The sequence below is a fragment of the Hemibagrus wyckioides genome, linkage group LG25 (genome assembly GCF_019097595.1).
Source record: "Hemibagrus wyckioides isolate EC202008001 linkage group LG25, SWU_Hwy_1.0, whole genome shotgun sequence".
In the NCBI taxonomy this organism is placed as follows: Eukaryota; Metazoa; Chordata; class Actinopteri; order Siluriformes; family Bagridae; genus Hemibagrus; species Hemibagrus wyckioides.
Genome location: NC_080734.1, coordinates 11,198,483 through 11,216,732, shown reverse-complemented (window position 1 = coordinate 11,216,732; position 18,250 = coordinate 11,198,483). Strand labels below are relative to the sequence as shown.

The window sequence follows — 18,250 nt, the reverse complement described above, 5'->3', positions numbered from 1 at the left end:
TACAGTGGTGTGGCCAAATGTGTTACACCTTTAAATAAGCTTCACTAACCCACATTATAATGCAAGTACTTATTACATAGTATAGTTTTATACTATAGACTATAAATCAATGTAGATATTTATTTGGCACTAAGAACTTTCTTCATGGCTCGTGCTCTGACTTTGTTTAAGGCTGAAACCTGACATGAACTAAAAAATAGTCCAGATTTATCTTCTTCTAACCCACATACTCTGTGTATGTGTATCATGGGGTGTGTACCTTTTCTGCAAACTAAATATAAACCATAGGTTTGTGAGGAAATGAAAGAGCATGTACGTGCTGACTACAAATAGAGTCTCTCTCTCTCTCTCTCTCTCTCTCTCTCTCTCTCTCTCTCTCTCTCTCTCTCTCCCCAACAAGTACTTCCGGGTGTCCTCTCTAAGTTTGGGACTTTTCGCAGTTTCTCTTGTCGGCGTGGTCGTGATTACTTCAAAAGTAAAGTAACATCTAACAAATGAATCGGATTTGTTTTGTATAAACAAGTGAAGTTATTTCTTACATTTGTTTGTATATGAACGGGTCCACGCCGGGAGAGCTGACTCGGTGTCCTGTCCAGATGTTTATCCACGACCACATCAGTAATCCGTCGCATAAATGATGTCGCTCGTTGCCTAAAGTAGGTCTGTTTACCTTCAGAGCACCATGAAACACCTCGTTTTACTCTTGACATCTTTATTTTTGATAGAATGCTCAAAAAGACCTGCAAAAGATGGCGAATATGGTGAGTTATGGTGAACTTATGTACGATATAAACTTTTTCATATAAACAGATGATTAATAATTCCATACACAGAGCTTTCTAGAAAGTAACACACCCTGAACAATAAAAACACCCATGTAGCTATCTTTTACTAGTGATTTGAGATATATTCGAGTTCATCATCTAAATTCAGTCGAGTTATAACTCCAGAATTATTAATGAATCTGTATCAGGTCATGGGCACATTTCTGATTGTACCTTAAAGCAACAATTCAGCCCAAAACAGCTTGTTTGTCTGAGGTTGTTTTTTTTATTATAAACATATAAATCAAGCCTAATGTTGCTATCGTGTAATCAAGTCAAGAAGTAGTCGAGAAGCTTTCGCTGTCATTTCAACCACATATCTCTGACGCGGTAGATAGTGAAATGTGACAACGTTTCTCCAGGACCCTGGTGCTACGTAAGACAACATAACAACATATAATAACTACAGAACAGAAACAAGAACACAGAGCTAAGGGACATAAACTTCTGTTAACACGTCCTGGTTACTTTGTTACAACTAGTCCGAATTATTGGTTAAATTTCAACACCCTGAGATATCTGATCTGCACAAATCATAGTACTGACAATCATGTTCCCTGCCGAGTTAAATGTTTCAGTTTCTGCTTTCTATTTCTCTCAGATGACTTGAGGTCCTTGCTGTCGGACTTTGATGTTCTGAACCGGTCCAGTCTGCAGCAGCACTCTGTCCGTAAGCGAGATGTGCAGAGCCACACACATGCAGAGAGACTGCTGACTTTCACAGCTTTACACAGGTGAGTGTCTTGAACTTATCTTTCGGATGTGTGCTGTCGATTGCAGATATGAGCTGATGTTAGATTTTTATGATTAATCCCCAGAGCAGCATGTCGGCTCAGTGGGTTTAATCCTGAGCTTGTGTTATAGTAAGTGCATGTTCCTCCCCTGTTCTTTCCACCTGGTTCTCCTGGTGTATCAACATGCTGACTGAACACATTTGACCCTATGCATCTTACACGTGTTGTCTTGGATTGTGGTGGTATAAATCTTGCGTTCTACTTGGACCTCAGATTCAATTCATGCTAATTTTCATTAAAAACCTATTGACAATTTCCAACAAGAAGCTGCTATTAGTGGAAGTGACAGTTTTTTTGGCCATTTTTAAAAATAATAATCATGGTATCATGGTTATTATAGTGGTATAACTTAATAAGTAATGAAACCATGCTTCCTGAGTACAAATATAGACCACTATGGCCTGAATATGTCAGCCTGTACCCAGGATCTGGGCTAGTTATGGGGAGAGCCGTGCCGAATTTCACGTCATCTCTATGCTATTAGAGTGACTTGATTTTGTGTATACAATTGTGTTGAATTGTTTGCAATACCCTTTTATTCCAAAAATGATGAATGAGCAAGACCTGTGACCTGTTTTTTTTTGTTTTTAAATAAACACTACTCTGGCTGTATGCATGCTCGGCTTTTCAGGCATTTCAAGCTCTACCTGAGCACCAACACTGAATTGTTCACTGAAGACTTCAGCACTGTGGTGGTGGAGAAAGACGGCACTCACCAGAACTACGAGGTCCACAGACAGAACTTCTTCACGGGCCACGTCATTGGTCAGTTATGAAGCATGAATAATTGAAATGACTCTGTCATTCGTTTGTGTGTGTGCTAGTGTAGTGTTGAATTTGACATAGAAGTATAGTACAGTTGCTAGTTGCAAGTATTTATTTTTTGTTGTGTGTGTCTCTATGTGTGATCAAGTGAGTGAGTGAGAGAGAGAGAGAGAGAGAGAGAGAGAGAGAGAAGTACAGATATTTGAATATGAACCAGAGAGATATGTTTTTGCGACAAATTGTTCACAATTTTTATGGGATATTTCTAAAACTCCCCTTTTTAAACATTCAGTTTCTGTTTGTCTTTTTGTCATATACATTTGTTTGTATTGCTCTTCATTTTTCTTTCCAGAATCTGGATAATTCTCACAACCTAAATGAATATTACAAGCAAAGGCAGTAAATGTTGTAAAAACCTATACCCCTTTCTTACAGTAGCTACTACATAATTTAGAGGAATAACTTTTACCACCTAGGTGCTGTGATTTCATTGCATATTGTAGGTAGTAGATTTTTTTTTGTCAGAATTTCTAGTTTTTGCTGTTAACATTACACCCTCCACTCGCAGGGGAGGAGAACTCACGTGTACAGGCACATATTGATGACAACGAATTTACTGCTCACATTCTGACTGATGAGGCTGAGTATAACATAGAGGTTAGTTTCACCTACTCATCCTGACATTTCTTTCTTCATATCTCTTTCCTGCATGACACAACTGAACCCCAAAATACACTACGTTTTACTCTAAAGTTAATAGGTGTTGATGCGCTGTTGTCTGTTATCTTGTGCAGTGAGTGATTCTCTGTGTGTTATATGTGCTGTGCCTAGCCTCTGTGGAGGCTCACTCAAGGTCCGTCGGATGGCCGATTGCTGGTGTATCGCTCGGAGGACATCAGGAACGTGAGCCGTCTCGCCGCTCCTAAAGTGTGTGGCTACATCACAGCGGAGGCCAGTCAGCTCCTGCCTGATAATGTGCGCTCAGCCACGGCAACAAAGGAAAAAGTAGAAGACGAAGGTGAGAGATTTACATTTTAAGTGGGAATTTAGCGTCGGCAAATTCCTCATCAGCTGCATTTGAATTTTGGTTCACTGACGTATATACTTATTAGAATACATTTAAATAAATGGGCCTGCTACAGGCAGATCACAGAATTACACAAGGTGAAAATAATATAGACAAATCAACCTGAAAATAGCAAATAAAACAAAGAAACATAATTTTGTCATAACCTTTAATTCATAGGTTCCTCGACCATCTGTTATGGAATTCAAGGTTCTTTATTCATTACATAATACATACTAATACATAATAAATACAGAAAAAATAAAATATATTGGAATATAATAAATATATAATCCAAATATAGTAATCTGTGGAGAAATGTTATGAGGAGAAATAGATTGTAATTGAATGTATACAATTTATATAAAATTATACAGAGTGTAAAAAGTTTCCTCTGTAGTTCAAACTGTGTATGTTTGTGTGTGAGACATGTGAGTGAGGAATAAGCAGACTTTCTCAAGTGTCCTCGATCAGTAGCCGGATAGCCTGAGGGCAGAAACTCCTGCTGAGTCTCTTTCTGTTGGTCCTTAGTATCTGGTAGCACTTCTTTAATGGGAGAACTCTATGTCCTGGAACCTGTGTCCGGGCTGGGAAAAGTCTACTGGTTGTAGATTTCTGTAATGCATGAGAGATGGCAATGCAGATAAACTGTTTTAAAGTATAAATATATCTACTCATTTCTTAAACTTTGTTTCTCTAATTTGAAGATTCTCTTAAGCCCACAGCAGCTACATTTAATACGCTCTCATGTTAATCAAAGTTATGCCAGACAAATGTGTCACGGTTCCTTGAGCTTTATTTCTGTGGTTTCTGAATTATGAAATATAATATTCTTGCCGTAGTACGCAGCACATGGCCGTAATCTAAACAGCCCATGGGCTAAATTACAGCAGTCTTATGTTACAGCGATTTAAGTTCAAACTGAGTCATTTCACATTATTTTCATTTCATGAGAAAACACAAATGAATCCAGTTCTGTTTTTAATTTGCTGTGCTAGCTCCAGACTGTTTGTGTCTGTGAATGTAGGTGTTTTTATCTGATCTTGACGATATCTGATTGGATGTATCGTATATACTGATTCAAGTCCTGAAATAACAACCTAGACTGGTTCATGGTTAGTGCTTCAAACACAGTGCTCAGCTCTGTGGTCTGTGTATGTGAATGCTCAGCAGGATCTTCTCCTCATTACGGTACTTCATTATTTATGGAGGCTTAATTAGAGCTGCTAGTAACAGCACAGGGAACTAATGATGTGTGTGTGGGGTTTGGGGGGCTGCACAGAGGGAGTGTGGATTTAGAAGAGGAAAAGTGTTTACTGTTCTTCACTGCAGATGAGGTGATTTGCTTTTTTAGGGTTGAGTGGAACTAGGGGTGGTGGAGTCTTGCAGGTTTGGATCTGGGTATTTTATTATCTGTGATTTTTCTTGTGTTTAATAATTAAATAGTATTTCGCACCAAATAGCTAAACATGAGTACAAAAATAAAGGTCTTTGATCAAGTTTCTCATCATAGTATCTCTCATTCAGTCACTTCGTATGTATGTGAGCGCATCCTTTATTGATTCTTTTACAGAGCAATCACAAAACTGCACACACTGCAGTAAATACCTTTTTCTTACTTATTGCAGTTTACTCGCAATCACTATCACCACTTTAGACTGATAATGAAGCTAAAGCATGGGTTCTGTCCAAAAATGTTATTTTATAACCTGCTGACATTAAAGCTGTCAGTGTTTGTATGTGGGTGAGTGTGTGTGTCAGGGTTGGTTGTGTGTCGGGGTCGGTTGTGTGCCGGTTTGGGTGGGTGGTTGTGTTTTTGCTTGTAATATATGAGTTACTGCTACCAGCCTGAAGTTCATTATTTTCCTATAACAGGATGTCTCCTCTTCTACCACAGCAAGCAAAAAAACCTTTTATCCATATCCATATAGTTGCATTTCACTTTGTGGACCATCCACAAAACATATTCTGTTTTCACATTATAGCAATAGTCATTTCCTTTACCAGCTTTTTTCTCTCTTGAAGGTAATAAGACAAAAAGCTTGTCATGTTATCCAGAAAGACCCTCCATCCTGAAAACATCCATGTTTCTTACTCACTTTTGCTAGAGCACCTGAGAGTGAGGAGGCAGGTAGTGGATCACAGGAAGAACACATGTCCTCTGTTGCTGGTGGCAGATTATCGTTTCTTCAGACACATGGGCCGCAAGGAGGAGAGTACCACCATCAACTACCTGGTGAGAGCAGCCTGTTCATGGAGGTTGCAGCCAGCATCTCAGGCTACAGGACTATTTTATATAGTAGACCATTGAAAAACAAAATATTCTCAAACATTTTCTTCTCCAGTTTTTAGTACAAGAAAATGTACTCTAAATGTTTACACTTACAGAATTTTGGCAGACTCCCTTACCCAGAGTGGCTTACATTTGTCTCATTATACAGCTGAGCAACTGAAGGTAAGGGCCTTGCTTAAAGCCCCAGCAGTGGCAGTGTGGTGGTCCTGGGATTTAAACTCACAACCTTCTGATCAGTAGTCCAACCACTAACCACTTTGTTTAAGAGATTATGCTGAAAATGCTGAGTATTGGTTTAAGTTTAAATGCTACTGTTGGTTAAGGTTTTGACGATTTTATCATTGTCTAAATAAAATACTGTATGTAAGGTGGCACAAAATATGACAACAAATTAGACTGCAAAAACATGTCCGAGGCCTCTATGGTATAATGAAGGGGAAAGTGGAAGCTTTGTGGTTAGTGGTTAAGGTGTTGGACTGCTGATCGGAAGGAAGGTAGTGAGTTTGAATCCCAGGTCCACCAAGCTGCCACTGCTGGGCCCTTGAGCAAGGACCTTAACCCTCGATTACTCAGTTGTATAAAGTGAGATAAAAATCAAAGTCGCTCTGGATAAGGGCATCTGCCAAATGCCGGAAATGTAAATGAAGACAGTCCCTTTAAGCTGCTTTATAAATACACGAATGGAATAAAACAACTGGGTGTCCATTTGGACTGAACAAAACATGCTGTTCATCTGGAGTATTTACTGTGTGTCTGCAGATTGAGCTGATTGACCGGGTGGATGACATTTACAGAAACACATCATGGGATGAAGAGTTTAAAGGCTACGGTGTTCAGATCCAGCAGGTTTGTGTTAATTTGTGTCATCAGTGCTTTTTTGAGATCTTGATAGTTATGTCATATGTATGGTCTTTTTTGACTCTGTCAGATTATGATCAACAAATTCCCCACGAAAGTGGAACCAGGACGAAGCCACTTCAACATGAAGGGAAGTCCAGTGAAGAATAAGGATGTGTGGGATGTGAAAAGACTTCTGGAGGTGAGAGAAAGAGAGCTTCTCCCTGTGAATTTATGGTGTCACGTCGAATGTACATAGCAGCTTCACATCATCATGGTACATATGACATATAAGATTTAGTCCTCCTTTGCAGATAGAATAACCTCCACTCTTCTAGGAAGGCTTTCCATTATATATTTGAGTGTGGCTGTCAGGATTTGTGTTCAGGCAGCCACAGGAACATTATTAAGGTCAGGTAAAGATGTTGGGTGAGGAGGTCTGAGGTGCAGCCAGTGATCCTGTTTATCTCAAAGGTGTTCGGTGGGGTTGAGGTCAGGGCTCTGTGCAGGAAAGTGATAAACCAGGTCTTCATGAACCTCTCTTTGGGCACAGGAGCACTGTTTGGTCCCTGTTCAACTGAGGAAAAATTGTTATCCTACAGTATACAAAGACATCCTATACAATAAATCTATAATAATATAATAATCTATATAATAATCTATAATAAACAAAATCTATTATATTTTGTAAATATAATTCACATCAAATTTCCCCACAATGTCTTTTGACTTTGTTTTTATAAATACAAAAAAGTACTTATTTATTTGCATAAACAACACTGATTATATATTCCTGAAGATCTCGGTACAGCATTATCAAACAACACTTGAACGAAAAAGGCTACAGAGCAAAGACCTTAACTATCTCTCTCAGTACAATTGGCTTGATAATATACCTGTAAAAGTATAAACCTTCTCTGTCCTGCAGCAATTCAGCATTGACATCGCAGAGAATGCCTCCAAAGTGTGTTTGGCTCACTTGTTCACCTATCAGGACTTTGATGAGGGCACACTAGGCCTTGCCTACGTCGCCCCCGCTAAAGAAGAGGGTCCCGGAGGAGTCTGTTCCAAAGGTGAGTAAAAGCTTTACTTAATGTGATCTCCGTGTATATGCACACACTGAGAGAGCAGTGCGGCTAAATTATGTAGTGATGTAAATCACATTCTCTGCATGAACACAGCCTCCTTAAGGCAAAGTATTTATCTTTCTACATAATGGCAAAAACTCTGTCAAAGTTGTGTAGGAAAATGATTGGCAATGCTTATAAACTGGCAGCTAGGATATTGTATAATGGTTTTCCTTGTCTCTGTTCATGCAATGTCACGTGTAAAATTTAGATGTGTGTCACCATAACATTTACTTCAAGCGAGGTCTCTTTATCTCTTGAGTTAGTCATTTTAAGAAAAGGGTGTTGCAATAAAGTGTGACTCAAATTTTTTGTTTCCTGTTTTTGCACTTTATGTGCTTGTTCTGCTTAGGAATTAATGCAGCAAAAGCATTTTAATCATGAACCATTAAGAATACAATGAATGACAGAATGACGTATAAAATTGCATTAATGGTGAAATGTTTTGTGAGGCACTTTATTAATAATCACAGATTGAACTGTGATCTATTGACCCATTTCGAATGCCACCAGATATAAAAAATAGCCTGTTTCCAAAGATCCCTTTTAAATGTGCTCTTCCAGTTTACTTCAATGAGGTGGTTATGAATAAATAAAAATAAAATAAATTATAGCTCTTATCAAAATAAAAAGATTCGTAGTTACCAAACAAACAAATCACTTTTGACTCTTTGAAGAGAAATATTGAGTCGTGTTGTTTATAGCAGATGTAAGACATACTAGGAGATATGTGTAGACTATAAGCTGTAACCAGAGTGTAAATGTAGTGGCCATTTATGTTCAAACTAGGCCATGATAGAGCTTAAGTTCTTAAGTTCTGCTGGAGCGTCTGCCTGCTGCTGACAGATATTCTAGATCATGCAAACACTATCACGCTCCACGGCTTTTTAACTGATCGTTCTGTCAAGATCTGTGAATTCTAAGCATCAATTCACACGCGGTTATATAGGAACACACAAAGATTGAGAGTGTACACAATGGCCTATATTCAAAGTTAAATCAAACCAGCTCAGATTTGAATGCACAGGGTGACGTACAAACATACAATCTGAGCCTGATTCATGAAACGGCAGTACAACATCAAAGCAGTGAATGAATTGGCCTCAGCTGCTCAATAGCCATTTATATACACGTCATATGTGCATGCAATAAATTTCAGTGAAGCTAAGATGAGATTGTCTAAGGTTGCTGCAAGTAAACAGATTTTTATGGTGTTCTTTTGTTAATAAAGCTGTTCCGGGACGTTAAAAAGATAAAACTGTATTTCTATAGTTTTTAATTTAATTCGAGAGGTCAGCTTTAACTGAAGTCTAATTCTTTATATATAATTGCAGGTGAGTCCAGTGTCCATCTTGAATGAATTCCAAAATGAATAAAATCCAGTCTGCCTTGTTTTAGTGTTTATAGCCCATCTGCCCAAAACTCTGCATGCTAGTTCACGCTAGTTCCTGCTGTACACAAATGCACTTATTACTCAACTGAAGGAAGAATGAGGTAATAAAAATCCACATCTGTTCCTCAATCACAGACACTAAACTCTGTTAACTATATCAAAGTACAGAGATTATGTGCACATTTCCGATCAGACTGGACTGCACACTGCCGAAAAATAAGGGTCACACTGGGTCACGCAAGTGTGCGCTCACAGGAAATCAAGGACAGACATGTGACATGGATTGAACATGGGATTACATTTAAAGTGCTAAGAAAATATATCTGTTTCCCTTAAATAAAGCTGTACACAGCCTGAAATGACCAGATACATAACTGTTGTTTGGGCATAATTTGTTCATTTTGGTGTAATTACTTTTTTTTGTTTGTTTTTTAAGAGTCTCCACAGTCAGAAAATGACCAACACACCATTTACCTGAACACGGGCTTAACCAGTACTAAGAACTATGGGAAAACTATTCTGACTAAGGTAAGTTACAACATCTGGTCTCTTTGCTCAACAAGTTCACATGATGATAAATAACTCAGTCTCTTTCCTAACATCAATAGGAGGCAGATTTGGTGACGACCCATGAGCTCGGGCACAACTTCGGGGCTGTTCATGACAGGGATGACGTGCCATACTGCGCCCCCAGCGAGGACCATGGGGGCAAATACGTCATGTACCCCATTGCTGTGAGCGGTGACCATTCCAATAACAGGGTACTACATTTTCAGTTGACTATGACACCACTGCAAGGCTGTTGCTCAAACCTCAGAACCTCAAACCTCACCCTTTTCACATTTTTTAAATCTTTTATTCCACCATACAAGTTCTCTGTAAACTAGCATTTGTGTGATTTACTTTTATTACAACTTTAGGAAAGAAACAATTTTATCTTCCTTCGTCTGTGACTTGTGTTTGTTCCCAGCTATTTTCCAACTGCAGTAAGATGTCCATTGTGAAAAGCCTGAGGCACAAGGGCCCTTCATGTTTTAAAGAGAGAAACAGTAAGGTGTGTGGGAACTCACGGGTGGAGGAGGGAGAGGAATGTGACCCTGGCTTGGTCCACCTCCACACTGACCTCTGCTGTACCTTCGACTGCAAGCTGCGACCTTCAAAGCAGTGCAGGTAGAGCGCCCTCATGTGGCTGCAGAATCTATTCACTTGATTGGAATGTGCTCCTGATCATCTGTTATAAAAGATATTGGATTAGATTCAATTTTATTGTCATTGGTCACGGGTACAAGGCAACAAAATGAGTAATATTTGATAATTGGACCTGCTATCAGTCTGTTGGTGCTCTTATGTTGTTGGCAGTGATAGGAACAGCGCCTGCTGCAAGAACTGTATGTATGAGAAGGTCGGAAAGCCATGCCAGGAGCCCATTAATGCCACCTGCAAGGGCATGTCCTACTGCACAGGTGAGTCAAAATCTGATCTGTAGCCTAATTACAATCACAGCTGCATAACACACACACACACACACACACACACACACATACACACACACAAAGCAGAGTGCTGTTCTGTCCTCTTCTACATACAGTGTATCTGGAAATTATTCACAGCTCTTTACTTTTTCCACATTTTGTTATGTTACAGCCTTATTCCAAAATGGATTAAATTAAGTATTCACAGCCTTTGCCATGACACTCAAAATTGAGCTCAGATGCATCCTGTTTCCGCTGATTGAACACTTTGGCCTGAATGGCAAGCATTATGTCTGGAGAAAACCAGGCACTGCTCATCACCTGGCTAATACCATCCCTACAGTAAAGCATGGTGGTGGCAGCATCATGCTGTGGGAATGTTTTTCAGTGGCAGGAACTGGGAGACTTTCAGAGGGAAAGATGAATGCAGCAATGTACAGAGACATCCTTGATGAAAACCTGCTCCAGAGCGCTCTGAACTGGGGCAACATTTCATCTTCCAACAGGACAACGACCCAAAAGCACACAGCCAAGATAACAAAGGAGTGGCTACAGGACATTTCTGTGAATGTCCTTGAGTGGACCAGTCAGAGCCCAGACTTGAACCCGATTGAACATCTTTGGAGCGATTTGAAAATGGCTGTGCACTGGTGCTCCCCATCCAACCTGATGGAGATTGAGAGGTCCTGCAAAGAAGAATGGGAGAAATTGCCCAAAAATAGGTGTGCCAAGCTTGTAGCATCATACTTAAAAAGACTTGGTGCCAAAGGTACTTGAACAAAGTATTGAGCAAAGGCTGTGAATACTTGTACATGTAATTTTTTTTTTTTGTAATAAATTTGCAAAGATTTCAAACAAACTTCTTTCATGTTGTTATTATGGGGTATTGTTTATAGAATTTTAAGGAAAATAATGAATTTAATCCATTATGGAATGAGGCTGTAACATAAAATGTGGAAAAAGTGAAGCACAGTGAATACTTTCCGGATGCACTGTAAATGTGCTCACAGAGAGTGACGGGAGAAAGAGCGTGCCTTTCGTGGTTACTTTTACTCTCTTGGCTCTCACTCAGAGATTTTGGTTTTCAAAGTCAGGCGACAGGGTGAATGTTTTTCTGTTGTGACTCTTGGGAGCCCTTTAATTGTATTTTAATAATAATAATAATAATAATAATAATAATAATAATAATAATAATAATGCACAAAAAACCCAAAAGTTGACAAAAGGAAAAAAATGCATATTTTATTTTATTTGTATTTTTAATTAACAATATTTTTTAAATGATTTTTTCCATCAGTGGCTTTATGGCTTTATTTCCTTAATTCATTTATCTATTATTTTTCTGACCACATTATTTCTGTTTTTACTCCACACTGTGCCAGCTAATTTCACAAAAAAATTATAATTAGATTAAAATATGACAACAGTACTATTAATGCATGTGCAACAGATCCAGTGTAAATAATAAAGAGCTAAAGATTTTTTTAATAATTCCTTTCTTCTGTCTCAACAGGTAACAGCAGTGAATGTCCTCCTCCAGAGAATCTGCTTGATAACACCACTTGTGTGGACAGTGGACAGTGTCATAACGGAGAGTGTATACCGTTCTGTGAGGCTGTCCTCAACCTGCAATCGTGCGCCTGCAATGGTCTGCATTCTCCATTTTCTTTAAATCATTTAGCATTGAATTCACTCAATGTAGTAGGGTCCAGTGTAGTAGGGTCCAAAGGTCTGACACTGCTAGTAAAAATGCTTCCAAATACAAATATTTATCAGCAAACACTGGAGTAAAATGCAGAATCTGATGTGAATATTTACATCAGTTTCAGAATTTCATAGTGTTTGTTCAACTTTTGCGTGAATGTCAGCGTGTACTTGAGTTGGCAGACTCCACAAGTTCCTGTAAAACCTGATGATCCATGTTAGATTAGAACCGTCAGTGTGTTGTCTGATACTGAACATATCCTTTTTTTGGTTAGATTTTCAGTTTCAACCATAGATTTTCAGTGAAGTCTCATACTTTTAGATCCCGCTGTATGTGTGTTGAGACAATGATTTTTTTTTGTGGAAAATTTAAGTACTTGCTCTATGTATCATACCTTGTCTCTTTATGTGACACACTTGAGGAGGATCCCATTCAGTGTGCTCTAAGAATGACCCCACTAGGGTTTAATTGTCTCTCCTTCTCAGAGACGGAACGCTCGTGTATGGTTTGCTGTCGCAGTAAGAGTGGTGCATGCTCTCCATACCAGGATGAGAAAGGTCACTTCCTGTACCTGAGAAAGGGCAAACCTTGCACTGTGGGCTTCTGTGATGGAAAGGTGAGTGACCCTGCTCTGATACACACACATCCCAATAATACAAACACTTATAATCTATTTGCTTTGAAGTGTCAATTCATTTCAGTGATTCCTCCAGATCTTTGCCTTTATATAAGAGAAAAGCTTATTAACAAAGGCATCAGGACAGTGGAGAGACTTCAACTGTATTAGACTCTCTATTGCACTGATGTCATTGTTAATAAGCTTTAGAACACTATAGGTGACATTTCCAATGCATTTTCCAAAGCATGAGCCAGTAACAAACAGAATTTGGGGTAAACTGTCAAACCAGCTATCACATAGCAATAATCACATTCATAATACTACAGTCACAACGCTGCTTGGATTAAAATAGCTTTTTTTTAACTCATTGTCCGTATATGTCCATATATGGTAACAAATTCAGCAACAAATACAAAACTAAGCCCTGTCCAAGTGTGTGTGTGTGTGTGTGGGTTTCCTATCTCTGCCTGTGATAGTAGGAGGAGATTCAATGGAGGTTATCAGCTCTATATATACCAGCTCTCAACTATAGCTATGCATGACTAGGAAAAGATTTTGAAATGAATCCATCTTGTTTGCACAGCCATGGATCTCTCTCACTGAGTTAACTGCTAAGCACTGGCCCAAAAACACAGTAAGATTAGACACTACGGTTGCCTACTATTGAAGATTTTTGTGCCACTAGAGAAACAGTTCCAGCCAGCAACATTAATCAGGTGCGGCTATGATCAGTCTGGTGGTCTGCACTATTTTTAGCTCCATCCATATGTTCCGGCTCGGCCTACTTGTTAACTAAGCATGAAGGATGACGGCTCATCTGATGGCAGAGATAGCAGCTCTTTTTATTAATTGCAGGGGAAATGCATGAAGCAGGTCCAGGATGTCATTGAAAGGTTGTGGGATTTCATTGACAAGCTGAACATCAACACATTTGGTGAGTCTTTTGTGTAGCCTGAGTCGGATGTTATTCAGATCTTGCGCTGTGTGAAAAGCTGAAGTGTGAGTTGTACTTTTCTTTGTGCCTCAGGGAAATTCTTGGCTGATAACATTGTGGGCTCAGTGGTGGTCTTTTCCTTGCTCTTCTGGATCCCTCTCAGTATTCTTGTCCACTGTGTGGTATGTGGCAAAAGTTTTCCTTATTGTGGAGGTTTTTTATAAATGTGTCTCTAGTGTGAATTGGGTCTACTTTATAATACGTCTCTCTCTCTCTCTCTCTCTCTCTCTCTCTCTCTCTCTATCTAAAGGACAAGAAGCTGGACCAGCAGTATGAGCTGAACACACGATCACTCTTTTACCCCAGCGTAAGTGACAGACACTATGATAAACATGTGCATGCAGTATAACAGTCTAAAATTGATGGAGAAAATATCTATTCGATTGAAAGTGGTGGATTATACAGATTTGAGTCAGCTGTTAAAACAGTGGGCATTTGAGGAAACGGTTAAATAAGTACACTTGATTCAAATGATTCAAAAGACGTCCAAATTGCTGAATTAACTTTTGACAAGATTTACACACTTCTCATTATGGTAATGTTGACTATATATACATGCTGCTCTGTGTGTCGATGTGCAAATGAATAAATGAATGAGACTTTGTAACAGGCAACAGATTTTGGTGTCTTCTGTGTCCATGTTCAGAATGCAGAGTTGCTGAGCAGTCTCGATTCAGCCTCAGTGCGCATCTTCAAGCCTCACTCTGCTTCGGCTGTCTCTGCCGTCCCACGCTTCCCGAGCAGCACCCCTCCCGCCCCACTGACTGCAGGCAGCTTAACATCTCCAGCCTCAGGCTTTTTGGCTAGCACAGAGCCTCCACGCATGGACACCATCCAGGAAGACCCCAGTTATGATTCTCGCCTGGATGAACAGGTCCTAGAGGAGGACTTCACCACCACTCGCACCAGTGCAGCTCGATCCTTTGCGGATCTGACTGATGCTGCAGAGAATGATCTAGAGAGATCATTCAAGATGAAGACACACGGGCACAGCATCAGGAAGGAAACCGAGTGCTGAGTGAGTGTGTGTGTGTGTGCGTGTGTGAGCACAAAACTGACCTTTATAACAGAAAGTGTGTGAAAAGGAGTGTGAGTGACTGCATGAACTCCATATGAGAAGCAGAATAAGCAAAGCTTGCATAAGTGAAGAGTGGGCTGGAGCTTATATAACTCTGTATTCAGAAATACAGAGAGGCTGTATGGTTTTGGAGCACTTCAATTCCCTGTAGGGTGAACTAAGTGTGTTGCTTATGTTTACGTAATGCTCAATTTAGCACTGAGGCTGCAGCGACTACAGGGTGCACATTTAGCTAAAGATTGATGTAAGTGACTTTGCTTCATGAATTTCAAAGGTACACTTCATGTCACTTATGTTTTGCGTTTCAACAGTCTATATTAACAAAAATATATTAAGCAAGATAAGAGTTTTTGTATATTTTTGAATTTATTACTGCAGCATTAAATATCATGTAGAAGGGAATTAAAAAAAAATAAGTCTTTTCAGTTACACACTCATTGGCCACTTTCTTAGTAAAAACCTCTGCATCTGCTCATTATGTAAAATCACATAAAATCACAGGGCAAGCGTCAGGCTTCAGAGCTTCAAGTTTACATCAGACATCAAATGGGGGGAATTGTGATCTTGGTGACTTTGTCCATGCTGTGGCTGTAACAGATTTCCGAGGCTGTTCATCTCCATGCACATCTCTAGACTTTACAGATATTGTTGCAAAATTCAAAAACATCCAGTGAGTGGCGAGTCTACTGGAAGAAAAATTTTGTAAATGAGAGACATCAGCTGTAAATGGCCAGACTTGTTTGAGCTGACTGGAAGGCTATGTTTTTCTTCACATGCTTAATTATACGGTCAGTCTGTGTCCACTTTAGCCTCAGATTTGTGCTGTTGGATAACAGGAGTGAAGCCCAATGTGGTTTTCTTCTCATCCATATCAAGCTTTGGCCTGTTGTGTTATCTCTGTAAGTTGTAAAGAGTGATTAGTCCTGTCATGTCCAACCAGTCTGGCTATTCTCTTGAAAATGTGAAAATGTGTTTCTAAAATCCTCAATACAATATCTGGCACTAACAACCATACCCTAAAAAGAGTAATATTTTATTTTGGTGTTCAAGGTGAATAATAACTGACCCCTATTCGCCTGCATTGTGGCTTGGATAACTGCATGAATGTGCAGAAGTACAGGTGCTTTTATTTTATTATTAAAGTGGATAGTGAGTGTGTAAATATTTGAAACAGATTTTTTAATTCAATTCCAATCCAAAAAAATGGTACAGAAAATAAATCTGTAAATCATTAGGCACCTTTCTAATTTCTACACTTCTTTTTAAAGCATTTAGAGAAAGTATTTTTTATTAACGTTCACCGCTACAAACAAAACTGAAACAGCACTTTTCTTTCCTCACAAACAACTCCTACAAATGATACCAAAGACTTTTCAGCTCTTTTTTTGTGTCCCCACTACCCACACTGGACTGTATTAAATCTATGCAAACCTGAAGTGCTTTAGTATTACCAGCTTTAACAGCTTTATTGCTTAAAAGGGAACGAGGGAAATAATCATTTGTTTACATGCCTGTCTAGCTGTGAGGTTCCAGACAGGTATCCTATATTTAGAAAGATGTGCACTGTAAATTATATCTGTCTACTCACCGAAAATGAGTATGTTTTGAGCTGTGGTGCTTTCTTCATTACGGTGGAGATGATTAGACGAGTGGTGAAATGCCTTCCAGATTATGTCACAGGTCCTGTTCTCTTCACTTACTGCTACTATACTGTATATTTTATACACCTGTGTGTACTACTATAATACTGTGCACCCTGATGTTATACTGTTACATTTCATTTTACATTGCTAGATTTTATGAGTAAACAGTTCATTTCCATACTATCAGTAATCTCACTGGTATTTAGTGATCTATTTTCACCATTACTTTAAATGTCAATTCTTCTTTTTCATTCTGATTCAGTCATCATCACTAGTTCATGTGTTCGACGTGTCCTTGTCGCCCGTGTGTTTGTGCTTCGTGCACTGTGTGTACAGTAAGCACATACATTTTGAAAATACACCGACCAGGCATAACATTATGACCACCTGCCTTAACTTCTTCAGCAATTTGAGCAACAGTAGCTCGTCTAGACAATACCACAATTTCAACACATTTCCCTGTAATGAGAAAAGTGTACATTAGAAGTCTATACACCAACCAGGCATAACATTATGACCACATGCCTAATATTGTGTTGGTCCCCCTTTTGCTGCCAAAACAGCCCTGACCCATCATGCACTGTGTATTCTGACACCTTTCTATCAGAACCAGCATTAACTTCTTCAGTAATTTGAGCAACAGTAGCTCGTCTGTTTGATCGGATCATACGGGCCAGCCTTCGCTCTTCACGTGCATCAGTGAGCCTTGGCCGCCCATGACCCTGTCACTGGGTCATCACTGTTCCTTCCTTGGACCACTTTTGATCCTTCCTTGACCACTTTTGGGAACACCCCACAAGAGCTGCAGTTTTGGAGCTGCTCTGATCCAGTTGTCTAGCCATCACAATTTGGCCCTTGTCAAACTTGCTCAAATCCTTACGCTTGTCCATTTTTCCTGCTTCTAACACATCAACTTTGAGGACAAAATGTTCACTTGCTGCCTGAAATATCCCACCCACTAACAGGTGCCATGATGAGGAGATAATCAGTATTATTCACTTCACCTGTTAGAGGTCACAATGTTATGCTTAATCGGGGTATCATTATCATCATTAACAAACACCAAGATTAAAAACATTAGAATTTGCCATATATAACACAAAACAGTATTTGTGTTACTTTGACATAGGGAGTGAAATCACTAAATTCTCAATATATGGATTAGGGTTAGAGGAAGTGATTATAAACAGATTCCTGATCCATCTCAATTCTCTTAAACCCTACAGCATGACCACAGGACTTTATATAAATCTCACTTCTATCCATTAGGAAACATACATGCTTAATGTGTTTCTGTATGTTCATTTTCAGGGGAAATGTTTGGTACTGTTAACATATTTTTAGTAATAAAAAATGTGTGCCAAAAAAAAAAAAAATCATACTGAAAAATGATTTTTTTCTCATTATATATATATATATAAATATATATATATAAATAAAAGCAAACACCTTTGATATACTTTTCTTTTTGTGGTTAAAATATTTTGTACACTCCAAGTATTATGCAAAATCCTTGAGTAGAAATATCTGACACGTTGATGTACAGAGCAGAATTATTTCCAAATATTTGGCATTTAGTTAAATGTAGTTGTGTTAAAATACACTGCTGCTTTTCATTCTTGTTTTTTTTTAACATGTAT

At 38.9% G+C, this 18,250-nt stretch overlaps 1 protein-coding gene across 1 annotated transcript; it reads left to right on the top strand.

Annotated features, from left to right (window-relative positions):
- The first annotated feature begins 397 nt into the window (after positions 1-397).
- On the top strand, positions 398-17,986 carry adam17b (ADAM metallopeptidase domain 17b). Its single transcript, XM_058379075.1, has 19 exons — positions 398-761; positions 1,426-1,558; positions 2,250-2,383; positions 2,952-3,040; positions 3,215-3,401; positions 5,558-5,685; positions 6,502-6,588; positions 6,671-6,781; positions 7,508-7,652; positions 9,536-9,627; positions 9,708-9,860; positions 10,070-10,269; positions 10,459-10,562; positions 12,085-12,219; positions 12,762-12,892; positions 13,751-13,829; positions 13,923-14,011; positions 14,140-14,196; positions 14,536-17,986. Exons 1-19 carry the CDS (start codon positions 683-685, stop codon positions 14,905-14,907), a joined length of 2,505 nt encoding a protein of 834 aa, XP_058235058.1. The 5' UTR covers positions 398-682; the 3' UTR covers positions 14,908-17,986.
- The last annotated feature ends 264 nt before the right edge of the window (positions 17,987-18,250 follow it).

Bases quoted from the DNA above. Each gene is read 5' to 3' on its own strand.
- adam17b (XM_058379075.1), top strand. From the start codon at position 683: ATGAAACACCTCGTTTTACTCTTGACATCTTTATTTTTGATAGAATGC. The intron at 3,041-3,214 runs GTTAGTTTCACC...TGCTGTGCCTAG, and splicing joins AGGCTGAGTATAACATAGAG to CCTCTGTGGAGGCTCACTCA. The intron at 3,402-5,557 runs GTGAGAGATTTA...CACTTTTGCTAG, and splicing joins GGAAAAAGTAGAAGACGAAG to AGCACCTGAGAGTGAGGAGG.